General features: G+C 36.5%; 2 protein-coding genes across 2 annotated transcripts; both read right to left on the bottom strand.

Moving 5' to 3' along the window:
- Nucleotides 1-3712: 3712 nt before the first annotated feature.
- On the bottom strand, nucleotides 3713-5089 carry LOC113704972 (uncharacterized). The gene has a single exon (XM_027226836.2). It carries the CDS (start codon nucleotides 5087-5089, stop codon nucleotides 3713-3715), a length of 1377 nt encoding a protein of 458 aa, XP_027082637.1.
- Nucleotides 5090-7931: 2842 nt separating this feature from the next.
- LOC113704364 (WAT1-related protein At5g47470) lies at nucleotides 7932-10765 on the bottom strand. Its single transcript, XM_027226230.2, has 7 exons — nucleotides 10383-10765; nucleotides 10237-10302; nucleotides 9629-9745; nucleotides 8941-9184; nucleotides 8683-8844; nucleotides 8310-8461; nucleotides 7932-8213 (listed from the first exon to the last, which is right to left on the bottom strand). Exons 1-7 carry the CDS (start codon nucleotides 10577-10579, stop codon nucleotides 8084-8086), a joined length of 1068 nt encoding a protein of 355 aa, XP_027082031.1. The 5' UTR covers nucleotides 10580-10765; the 3' UTR covers nucleotides 7932-8083.
- Between the last annotated feature and the right edge of the window lie 1779 nt (nucleotides 10766-12544).

The following is a 12544-nucleotide window of genomic DNA, read 5'->3' as shown; positions in this document are numbered from 1 at the left end:
TAAGAAAAGTAATTATTTACATAAAAATTAATTAATTAGTAAAAATTTTATTTATGTAGCATATATTTATATGGGTTTGTTTGGATAGAGGATTATTTGCCAAAATTGATTTGCTTACATCATCATTACAATTTCCAACACACCTTTTTATCTCACATACATCACATCACAACAAATGTTACAGTAAAAATATCTCAAATAATTTACAATCCAAACAGAGTTTTGTCAAAAAAAACTTTTTAACTTTTCTTGAGAACACTTATGCATTCATTAAAATAGTTTTTTTTAACTAATAAACGAGAACACATGAGTTATTATGAAAAATATGATTTTCAAGATTTAATTATACAAAATCAATTTTTATAAAATCAGAATCAGTTAAAAAACAAGCCCTAAGAATTTAGGTTCTCTTCTTAAGTAAATTTGTTTAGAGAAGGATAAGATTAATCAATTGTTAGACTATAATGAAATCTAGTCATATACAAGTATAGGATCTTTGTGATAGAAACACCTACTATAAAAAAAAAAAAAGTGGTAAGTTGTTAGATATTTTTGAAAAAGAAAAGGTTAGTTGTGTACTAGTGGTATTAGTCGTTCATCATTTGCTCCACAGTTAAAATATTTCTGTTGTTTGATATCCATCTCCCTCAATTAGAATTATAGCAATAATAATTAAATTGAGGAAAATTTCGCTATTTTCATATCCGGTTGTATATCTTGCAGACTAGCTAGGAATGACAATTTTGAGTCAATACCCAGTCGAGAAAAAAATTTCATTATGTAGCTATTTCGAGACAGACTGGCAATCCTCCAATTATGTCCTCACTCCTCAAGTAATTCATTTTTATTCTATCTTCTCAAACTATTCAACAACTCCTAGATGCTGCATTTTTGTATAATGTAAAAACATTGATCCTATGCAGAGCGTTTGCAATGATTGGATTTTCCTTTTCTTTTCTTTTTTTTTTATTGTTTACCTTACAGAAACCTTTTTAATTAGCCTTTTTATTTCTCTAGTATTTACCTTTATAAACTTTGCTACTAATTTTGTTGCACTCTTTACAACATCAAACATTAATTTACTTTCTCTCTTTTGTGGTTAATAACAACAATTTTTAGTAGGGAACTTGATCCTTTTTCTTTTTCTTTTTTGGGTCAATCGTCAACTCTTACTCTACTTTAATCTATATAGGGAACGGTCCAATTGAGTCACAACAATTATTATTATTATTATTTTATCAATTATCAACTCCTACACTATTCAAACCTATCTAAGAGAGGGCTCAATTGAATCAAGAAAAGTTAGAGGGAATGGTTTCCACGTTTAGATCAAAAGGAGGATACTACTACACATCTTTTGAATTTTAGATGCAGGTGCAAGAGTTTGAACTCCTGAACTGTAATTATATTTATATCTTAAGCTTCACCTGGTGTCCAACTCACCTTTGAGGAACTTCAACTTGAAAATGCAACCTTCAAGAACTTCAATTTGTAAATTTGTAATGCTCCATGAAAGCATATGAAGAAGGCATAAACGATTCAATAAATGTACCCCGAAACAAATTTGACACTAATTTCTGAACCAAAATTGACACTAATTGTACGAATCAGATACGAACTGTCTCGTTGATATGCCCCAAACACGATTACACACATTCCTAGGCAACCAATTCTTCAATTTTGAGAAAGTTGAAGATGCCAATGGCCACGGATTGGGCAGATGAAAGCCCAAGTACACATACAAAGAACAAGTATGATCTGCAGTACATGGACATGTCCTGTTATTGCGCATGCTTTGTTTCCCACGCGCCATTCTCACCTCCCCCTTCATTGTCACGCAAGTCCTCGGCTGATTCGTCGAGTCATAGTCGGTAGGTTTAGATTTAATTTAAGATGATTTATATTAATTAGTAGTCCATTTGAAGGCATATAAATCAAAGGAAAAATGTTAATGACATTTGCAATTGGCAGCGGAATTTATCCTTCCAACGAAATGTTACGGAGGAGGCCTATCAAGGGACTATGTTCTAGTAATTAAGTATATTTTATTTCCAACCTTTATCCTTTGCTTGAATCTGATGACTTTAATATTGGAAGAAGGAAAAAAGAAACCTTCAGAATATGACTTTATAGAGTAAATTATTAAGTTTTATATTACAAATTACTTTTTTTTTTTCAAAATGCCAATAACTTATTTGCAATAATTTAAGAAGCAACAAACAAATAAGAGCATGCCATAAGCATCACGATCTTGTGGAAAAGTCTGAGATATTAATCTAAAAATCAGAAACTCATTGCCATCCACAGGAGTGGCATTACTCGATTTCTGGATACATTAAACTCTGTTTAGTAGGAGTTCGTTTGAACTTGATTCGTTGACCAACTAAATAAAGATTGAACCGCATTTTATGTTCCATAGTTTTTAAATTCGACATAAAAAAATTCGTTCAAATTTGGTTTTATAAATAAACAAATCGAATTTAAACAAAATTTCAAATTCGTTAAAACAATCAAATAAGCTTAAATGGTAGGTGTTCAATTTGATCAAACTTGTTAGCATCCTTAACCATACTCTATGTCATAGCGTCCGTCTTATAATATAGTGTAGACTTTTAGAGCTAATAATGACCGACAAAGTTGCAGCAAATCACTAACATCTCACGGCAGCCTTTAATTCATAAAGAAGGGGCTATCCTATAAACATATGATACAGGGTGGTCCTTTGTAGATGGACCTTCAACTCCCTGCATGAGCTAGAACAGGAGCACAATTTTTGGCTCTATGTTTAGCTGGTCTTCGTTGAAGATGATCGGCTAGAGACACAGGGCATAATGTCCTGTTGGCCGCCGGTACCATATGTGATATGATATGTGTGGTGGGCTGGGGTGGAGCCGGAGGTCTTTCAAAATGGTGTGAACCAGCTACATATGATATGAGTACTAACGATTTCAATGAATTAAAAGTAGCAGAGAAAAAAAAAAAATCAACCATTTCTTCTTACACCATGTAATAACAGGCAACTGCTCTTTTTCACTTCAATTCTAGACAATACATTGATAGGAGAAGTGAAGCACCAAACTCCATGCATTTTCCTCTGATTGAAAAAATAATCCATGCATATGGGGTAATTTATGGAAGAACGATCAATTGTAAATGACCTAATTAATCACATGGTTTTATTAGTACTTTGCATCTGACTTTGACTTCACAGCTTGGGTAAACAGTTTTTTATGTGATCCTCATGCCAGCATTTAACCAATACAGCCGACTCCAGATACACAACATGCTAGCTTCTTCATTCTTTCCCACATTTTTTTTTTCGATATATTTATATATTCTTCTTCCGTATCTGCATAAACCACAAGTTTTTTGTTTAACCCCTCCCTTCACTCTCAAATGCCAGATTCAGGATTTGAACCTGGATATGACAGTAGGGAGGGAGGCCCCCTAGAGATAAGACCACAAAAAAAAAAAAAAAAAAAATCCGTAATGCATTAGCTACAAAATATATACTATCACTTCTTTGTTTTTAAAAAGGCAGCAGACTCAATATTGGCAGCAGGAAAAAAATAGAGCACAAATTGATGAAATTGTAAATTGAATTTCCAGAGAGACAATCAAGTATATCTACGTTTAACATGGAAGAACATGTAATAATTACAAGTCTTGCTTAAAGTAGATAACTAATTAATTACTAACACTAACAATCACTTCATGGGGTGGCTGTAATATCAGTAGTTGAAGCAATCCCCACCTGTAACCACCGAGAAGACCCTCCATCCAAATTCATATCTTTCAGATTACTCAGTTTTGCAATGTGCTCCGCTCTATAACCATCTTCTTTGGCTCTTTCGTCCTCATCATGCAATGAACCACGAACCACGCTTTTAGTAGTATATTTCTGCTGATGATTATTATTACTAGTATTGTTGTCAGCCTCTTCGTTACCCCACAGTTGGAGAAAAATTCTAGCTGGGGCTTCGTAATTGAGGGCATCATCAGCTGAGTTCATGTGCAGATTATCAACTGCATTGTTCAGCAATGGAGGGAAATTGAGATCAAGAGGCGGTGGCTCGGGTTTTTTGAGCATAGGCTTCTTGAATAGTTGTTGGCTATCAAATTGGAACTCAAGTAAGTTCTGTATGATAGTATTATCAGGTAAGTTTGAGGTTAGCCAGTGACATCTTTTGTGCCCACCTAAGGCTTGCCCTGATGAAAACACCCTCTGACAAATCGAACATTGATGAGCTTTGGACTTCCTTTTTGACAATGTAGTATTTTTTGGAAGGTGATCATGATGAGGTGAGAAATCAAGATCAAGCCCTGGCTCTGAAGAATTTTCTGACGGAGCCAAATGTTCCTCGTGTTGGTAGAAGGCATCTTCGTAATTATTGTCATTATCCTGATCATTGAGGTTGGTGCTGCTGTTGAATCTAGCAGCATAACAACCTTTCACCTTCTTATGACTGGCTCTATGTCCCCCCAGTGCTTGGTGGGAACTGAACACTTTCTTACAAGCTTTGCACTGGAACATACCCTTTTCCACGTGTTTGTCCGTGTTTTCCTGCTCCTTATCCGACTGAACAAATGATTCGTTTGACAACATCACCAAACAATTCGCGAGATCCTCTTCTTCGCTGGAGGCGGCACAATGCCGGTCCTCGTAATTTTTGGATTTTGCTCGCGCGGACTTGAGCATCATCTCTTCAACTTCAGATTCAGAAGACGACACGGAAGATGAAAATTTCCCGCGTTCATCATGGAAAGCAGAGCGGGTGAAGGCCCTCTTATTATTAAATTCTTGGAGATCTTCACCAGCTCGACAAGCACCGGTGAATCGATTGGTGGAATTGGTTCGGAGGAAGTACGAATGCTTGCTTCCTCCTTCCCCCTTATTGCTTCTCATGAAGCCGCTGGTGCCTATTTCTTGATCGCGACTCGATTGATGCATCCGAACATCTCCAACAGCATGGCTCCTCATGTGACCCCCCAGAGCTCCGGCACATCCAAACCCTCTTTTGCATACCCTGCAAAAGTGCTTGAAAGTTGGTTCTTGCAATTGTCCAACATGATCTTCCGCCATTCCCATTGTTATCACTTTTTTCCTTTCTTTTTTTTTTTGGCGAGTGTGTTTTTCAGTACAATTGGTGGCGAGTTAAGAATGCAAGAGTACTTGAAATGGTTGTACGTAGCAGTAGCAGCAGTAAAAAATATATATAAGCTGGTGCTGCTTCCTGCACTTTTTACACAGTTTAAGATGAAGATAAACATGACAACACAAAAAGTGGCATGGATTGTGGGTGAGACCAGACAAGAGTGAAGGTTGTGTGGTGTTGTGTAGTAAAGTGAGGGAAGTCCTAGTTTTTAGTCGAAGTTAGTTGGTTGTGGATGAGAAGAGAGTGAAGTTAGTTAAGAGTAGAGGAGCGGAGTAGAGTGATAGCCAGTGTCTGACAAGTGGAGGGTGTCGTTTTTAAGTGGTGGAGAGACTGTTTCTACCACTTGTGGTGCTACCCCGCCGCCTCTCAACCACACCGCCACTACACATACACATACTTCTATATACTGAAATTTTGAGCACAGGCCATGCCAGAAATTAACTACTTATAGTACAAAGTTATGGAGTACTAGATTTTTCCTTCAATACGTTATTTGGTAATGAGTTTTTAATTATAGTTATGGAGAAAATTTCATTAGGCTTTCTTGCTAAAAATTTTGGATTAATTATAATATTAGGAAATGAAATTGGCAGAAGTCGGTAAAGTTTTTTCAATTAAAAAATTGTTATGCTGGCCCCAACAATGAAGCTAAACTTACGCCGTATGAAGATGAAAATTAAAGAGAATATTCCATCGATACTGTCGGATAGAAGTGTTAAAAAGGCAAGCCGACAAAGTCATGGTCTCAGAAGCTGTTCAAAGCTTAGAGAAAAGCAGAAGTCTATGCCGATGCTCAAGTGAAAATGATGTTTTTTTTTCACCGGCACTTTATCTGTATTATCCTGTTCTATCCTAATTTAAGGACACTTTATCTATATTATCCTATTCCATCCTAATTTAAGGGACCGATGCTCAAGCGAAAATGATGGTTTTTTCTTCTGTCGTCATCACATTATCTATATTATCCTACTTTGTCCTAATCTAAGGGAATTTTATCTATATCATCCTACTTTATACTAATCTAAGTGGAGGCTCAATTGCGCTTACGGGGGACCAATAGGGACATCTAATGGGACTTTATCTATATTATCCTATTCTATCCTAACTAAGGGGAGGTCCAACTGAGTCTGTAGGAAATCGATGGAAACTGAATTACTATCGAATCAGACGGGTGTACTACGCACTCGTATAGATTTTTTTAGAGAAGCCACATATTGTGGCATTTGATGGAAGATAAGGTTTGAATCATTGATCTTTCAAAGGTTTAAATATGTTAAATATGTTAAACCAGTGGCCATAAGAAAATGATGGTTTAAATATATTAAACCAGTGGCCATGACCAGAAGTATAAACTCAGACACCGTTTGACAAATGAGTTTTTTGGATATTTATCTAAAACTTTGAAAATTTTTTGAGTATTTTGAAGTATATAGTTTAAAAATTTTGAGGAGTTTTTTGAGATTATTGTGGTTAAAGTTGTTAAAAAACTTGTAGAAGACAAACTATGCCAAAAACTTGTTTGCAAACAGACCCTCAATTCTTTATCAATTTGTATTGGAAGCTTTGCAACAAGATTAGAGAAATAAATCAACCATGTAAGTATATGATGTTATCCTCAGTCTGTGTCTCACAATATTATTATCCTCCTAGTATTTACTCTTTACCCAGGGATCAAGTCCATCAAGAATTGCGTTCTTTAACTTCTTATATGTGGGTTTGTTGTGGGTGGGGGGGGGGGGGGGGTGGACATACTTGTGGAATAAACTCACGGTCTCAGTTGTAGAACTACAGGCAATCAACATCTTATTGGTAAAATCAAGTTCTAACAATCTATCTCAAAATTGATCACACCTAATTTGCAAAATGCAAACTATCTGGTGAGGTCTAGCAAGATAGGTTCCTTTGCTGTTTATCCAACAACTTGGCATCCCATATAGACAGATTACTGATCACAATGTGTACTTATATTGGCTTTTCAAACGATTTCACTTAGGAGCTTACCTTGTCTTAAGTACACTAAATCTGATGCTTAATTAGGTCTAAATAGTGTTTAGTACTATTAGTTTTCGGTTACTTTTGGAGCTTATTGAACTGAAAATCAGGCAAGTGAATGGTGTCTTGTGGGATTAATTGCGTTTCCCTGAGTGCATCAGGGGTTCAAATTCTCTTGATCTTTCAAGCGTTTGTGGAATGTTTTGCCTACCATTCCCTTAAAAAAAACGAGGAACAAATATAGTCATTACCATAAGTTGATTGAGACAAACATATGCATGCTATTCAGTTAGTCAAAAAGACAGGTTTCCATCCTGAGCATCGTACTAAGCTACCATGACTGGAAATTCATCTCTGCACTGAAACTCAAACACAAACTCAATCTTTTCAGCCCATAAAAAAAGGACTAAAAAATCAGTTGTTCAAAGTTTTCCTCCACCAAATGTCAAAAAAAACCAAAGTTAGTCACTGGGCTTTGCAGCCATAATCCATTGTCACGTACATGAACTTTGTCCTTGCATAAACCCGATTACTCTTTCAAGTGTGCTGTACCAAAAGCACTGATCTCTGCTGCCAGCATTATGCCAAAATTTAGTTTAAGATCTACAATAATGGTATAGATCCTTTACTGTCTTGCATCCAGAATCAACCGTTGTATGACGTATATTGTGCATCATGGAGCTGCAGAAACATACTAGGATTGATACTTCGGACTTTCAACTACGCACTGAAAACTGTTAGTAGTATTCAAAACTAACTATGTTAGTAATTTTCTGTCTGAAATTATAATCTGGGATCTTTAGTTTTCTGTTCTTGTATATCACATTATAACTTAATCGAACCTAAAATTCATATCACCAATTCTTGGGGATATATTCCCTATCCTGTACAATAATAGTTGATAGATTACATCTAAACAATCAAAGTAGATAATGTCAAGATAAGAGAGGCTTCTCCACATCGTACTCACTTTCTGAGGAGTTGTTATTCTCGGAGAATCTTTCCTTCCTTTTAGCCCATAGTACACAATAGAGACCAGTAAACATGATGGACATGCCTGCGAGACTGTGGAAAGAGATCTAGTGGTTAGATTATCGATGTTTGAGGCTCCTAGTTGAAGAGTAAAATTTAGAGCATGATTTGGTATTTGATTCATGATACCTTCCTATGGTAATGGAGCTTCCTAAGGTGATTACTGAAAAGACTAGCGAGACGACAGTTCCAATGGGACTAAAAATGGACACCAGAACTGGCCCCCTTTTCTTCATTGCCCATATATTGAAGGTAACACATGCTCCACTGATGCTTCCTGCCTGTTGCAGTAAAAGGTCAAGGAGTTTAGCCATCGTTCAACGGCAACGATTTAAGCTGGAAAGAAGCTTTAATGATGTATTCAGTGGTTCATGAACGTGACATAGAATCATAAGACCAAATTGATACATTATTCTTGCCCTTTGTTGTGTAGTTCATCTCTTTAACAAGGGTAACCAAAAAAAAAAAAAAGAAGGGCAGCTTGGGAGGATAGGTACTTTACCAGTACAGAGTAGCACATGATATCTTTGATGCTTAACAAGGGCCATCCAATATCTATTCTGCCATCTTGAATCAACTGAGCAATTCCAGTCAATACCACCCCTATTAAAGTTGTTATTGTAGATAAGGATATTGGAGCTGGGAAATCCCTTAATGTTGTAGCCTGTAACACAAACAGAGCAAAAAAGCACAAAGTTAGGAATTAGAAAAAATGCATATTTTCTTCAATCTCTTCTACTACTGGGGAACATTCAATTACCTGTAAGATAATAGTGCTTGATAGGACGAAGACGGCTGCCATGAGATAAAAGCAACCCATGATCTTTCGCTCGTCAAATAAGTTTCGTGACAGTGGAGGTGGTACTGATAAATGAGCTTCTCTTGCTTTATGACTGCCCAAGGTACTTTGCGCAAGGCTCATTATAACAGCACCGGCAACACACAGCAGTGTTCCTGCAATTTTTGCTTTGCTATATATGCAGCCTAACTCAACTTTCTCCAACCTGCACACGAAGTGTCCAGCTTTTAAGAAATTCATGGATATATCCTTGGTAATATATCACTAACCGCAATCAATTGGATTATGTAATATTTCTGTATTTTCTATGAGTTTGAACTTGATTCGTCCTGATTAAATTCTCTGATTAATTTACTCATGAGAAGTTACAAATCCGTCCAAAGAGTTCTCGACTTGAAACGTACTTTGCCTATACTGCTCTTGTCTCCTAAACCTTCTCTAGGAACTAATCTGCAATAGACATTTTTTGTTTCCTCTCTGAATACATATTCGGGTATTCTTTAAGTTTCTACTCTGTTTGCTTCCATTCATCCCCAAGTATGCTGCAACTTATTATGAGTTCTGAAATAAGTTTTTTCATTTTGTAGCAGTTGGTAGTTTTGCTTTGACAGTAATCGTAGCACAAAAATCAAAACCAGATTGGTTATACCTGAGAGCCCAAGCAATGAAAAATATGAATCCTGGAGCAATGTTTGGCATGGCTGTTGCCATTGCTGGTGAAGTAAGACTGATGCCCTTCAGGAACAGAGATTGGAATAATGTCACCCTGCCATCCAAACAACAAATGGATAGATAATTTACTCGACAAATGGAATAATGTCACCCTTCCGTTTAGTTTTTCCTAGGCCAATCATGTCCCTAAAAGCATAACATGCCATTTGAAATTCAAGAAAGCGCTGTGGCTAGGAAGACAACGGAGGAGAGAAATGTGAATATCGTTTAGCTTGTGAGTGCAAGAAAGTTTTGCCTTTCAACATCTGAAGTATTATGAAAAACAAAAATTTTCTCTTGCTGAATGAAATGGAGTCAAGTGGAAAAGAGAAAAACAGGTTCATCTGCCTAAAATTTTCATTCTCCTCTCCAGGTCCTACTTGTAAAACATTTCAGTATGGTTAACTAAAAAGGAAACCACAAAGGAGGAAGAACAGAAAAAGAAAGAAGCAATTCTATGCATTCCTATGGTTAATCTATGCATGTCAGGAAACAAGGAACGTCTAGTAACTAATGAGAAAAGGCAAACAATCTTCTTTTACTTACCCTCCAAAAGAAATTAAAACCAGCTGAACCCATAGCTTCAGACGAAATTTCCTTGGCCACAGCCTCCTGGACCATGAACAAAAATAAATCGTTAGCCGAAAAACTTACTAATGCCTGTCTGCAAAGATTGGGGAAAAGAAGCATACCTTTCAAAAATTACGGAGAAAGGCAATAGAATCACAAACGTGGCCAAGGAAGACAGGATGATGAGAGATGCAGGTGTAAATCCCGTTAACATGAGATAACTAACCAAAATTGAGTTTCCTGCATACATAAATTGCATCCCAATTAACCCTGCAATTATTGCAACATCTTCAAGATATTCTCTTCTTGGACTTCCCATAATCTTGCACTTGTCTTCCAAACAGACGCTTCCTCCGACTGGTAATAAGCCTTATTTCTTCTACTCTTTTTTCTTCTCCAGCTACCTAGACATGCATGACCTCAGGCATGAAAAAATCTCCCTAAAACCTAGCTGTCAGATTAATGATGCAAATTTGAATCAAGAATCAATATTTCCATATTATTTGTCTTTGTCTAGATAACTAGTGATTGGTTAATGCATCCACCTCTCACTATTCTGGTTTTAGCTAACGTTCAAAGTGCTTACAACATAGTCACGAGTACACCTCCCTCTACCAGTCTTCTTCTTGGCCATGGTAATTCTTCAATGTGAAAGTGACCTTCAGATTTTTTGACAGGGTAATTGTTTCCGATGAATTTTGTTTGACTTTTGACCTTGTTCGGAATATGCATTTCCACATTGGGATTTTTCTCCTTCAATTTTCTTTTGCTTGTAATAAACATCTTGAAAACTTTGGAAAGCAATGGCGTAATTTTTGTTTTGGAATGGAAGGTTGAACTTCAGGGGTTTTGAGTAGAAACTTGAGTGGTAAAGCTTTTTTCTGTAGTCAAGCCCGGATTTCCATCCAATATTTTTTGTTGTTGGATATTTTTCTTTCTCGTACCTAACTGGAAATAGAAGTAAATAAACTGATGAGTTTATTTTCTTTTTCTTTTTTTTTTCATTTTACCCCTCTTCTCTCATTTTCTTGGTAAACAATTTCTAAACTTGGTCCGAAAAACCAGCTTGATAATTCAATTTAGTCCAAATTTTAGAAGCTCACCTGGACCAGTTCATGGATTAGCTTCCAACTGGAGGATATTCTTGTAACATCCCTTAAACACTACATTGAAATAATGCATATCCCACGTAGCCCCCAAATCCGTCTATCTTTGTGTAAATTTCGTAGGTGATATCTCTGCTGCGTAGTTTTTCCACAGCCATTTACAAGGAAAAGAATCAATATATAACTTCGATTTATTGCCCAATTTGAACAGGAATGAATACATAACTTTGACTTATTGCTTCTTTTTCCAAATTGGGTTGTGACATGTAACAGTGACAATTGATCATTGTCTTGCAGGGATCTCCAATTCCATTTACACTTAGGGAGATGATATACTTTTGTCAAACTACTAATTTTGCATGCTTTGTATCTTTGGGATTTTGAGGGATTCCTTTGGCTCTACTCTTTTAAGAGCTATGCCCTCATCCAACCCTTGGATTTTGTTATGGTTGGCAAAGAGTCCATCCTAATTGCTGTCCATGGGCAAAAACAAAATTAAAGGATAAAATACCTCTTCAGAATTTCACACCATCCTTCACAGAATCATTCAACAACACAAGTATATCACAATTGCAATGAATTATATCTAGCAAATTTCCGTATATGAGAACCATGAAAGCTACTTTCGCCACCTTGTGTTTGATGATAGATAAAATGTGCCAGTTCTGATGCCGCTTTCTGGATGTGACTATGGCACCCCTGTGCCCAAGCGTTGTTGATACATCATTTTTTGTGATTCATTATGCTATGCTCCGACCTTTACCATCTCTTGTACCATTACAGCTCCTAGGCGTCGTGTGGGAAGCAGTTGCTTAATTTGCTACTATTTGTTATGACCTCATTTTCACCTTCATGAAAAGGCATGGTTCTTTATCCAATTTCGTCCTACCATTATCTCTACCTTAACTAACACAATCATATTTACATCAAAATCGAAGACTATACAGGGCAATGTAAGATTAATTGGTGCAAAGACAATAAATGACCTTGAGAGCTACCTCTTCAGTGGTCCAAAATTGGTGTCTTGAAAACACAAGGAAGATTGCATTTGGTAGCTTATACTTCGTGCATATGAACTTAAAGCATAGGATTCAGCTTTCAGCAATTTTGATTGCCCCTTACCTCATTCATTTGTACAAATGCTGAATCCGAGGTGAAGTTAACGAAAAAATTGCTTT

Source organism: Coffea arabica, chromosome 8e (genome assembly GCF_036785885.1).
Source record: "Coffea arabica cultivar ET-39 chromosome 8e, Coffea Arabica ET-39 HiFi, whole genome shotgun sequence".
NCBI classification, from domain to species: domain Eukaryota; kingdom Viridiplantae; phylum Streptophyta; class Magnoliopsida; order Gentianales; family Rubiaceae; genus Coffea; species Coffea arabica.
Note: the sequence above shows the minus strand (reverse complement) of the source record. Positions and strands in the feature narration are given on the sequence as shown.

What these genes read in the sequence shown, in the direction of transcription:
- LOC113704972 (XM_027226836.2), bottom strand. Translation starts at nt 5,089, where the DNA reads ATGGGAATGGCGGAAGATCATGTTGGACAATTGCAAGAACCAACTTTC.
- LOC113704364 (XM_027226230.2), bottom strand. Translation starts at nt 10,579, where the DNA reads ATGGGAAGTCCAAGAAGAGAATATCTTGAAGATGTTGCAATAATTGCA. An exon ending in TCATGTGCTACTCTGTACTG is followed by an intron (nt 8,462 to 8,682) that starts GTAAAGTACCTA and finishes TTACTGCAACAG; the next exon opens with GCAGGAAGCATCAGTGGAGC. An exon ending in AGCTCCATTACCATAGGAAG is followed by an intron (nt 8,214 to 8,309) that starts GTATCATGAATC and finishes CTCTTTCCACAG; the next exon opens with TCTCGCAGGCATGTCCATCA.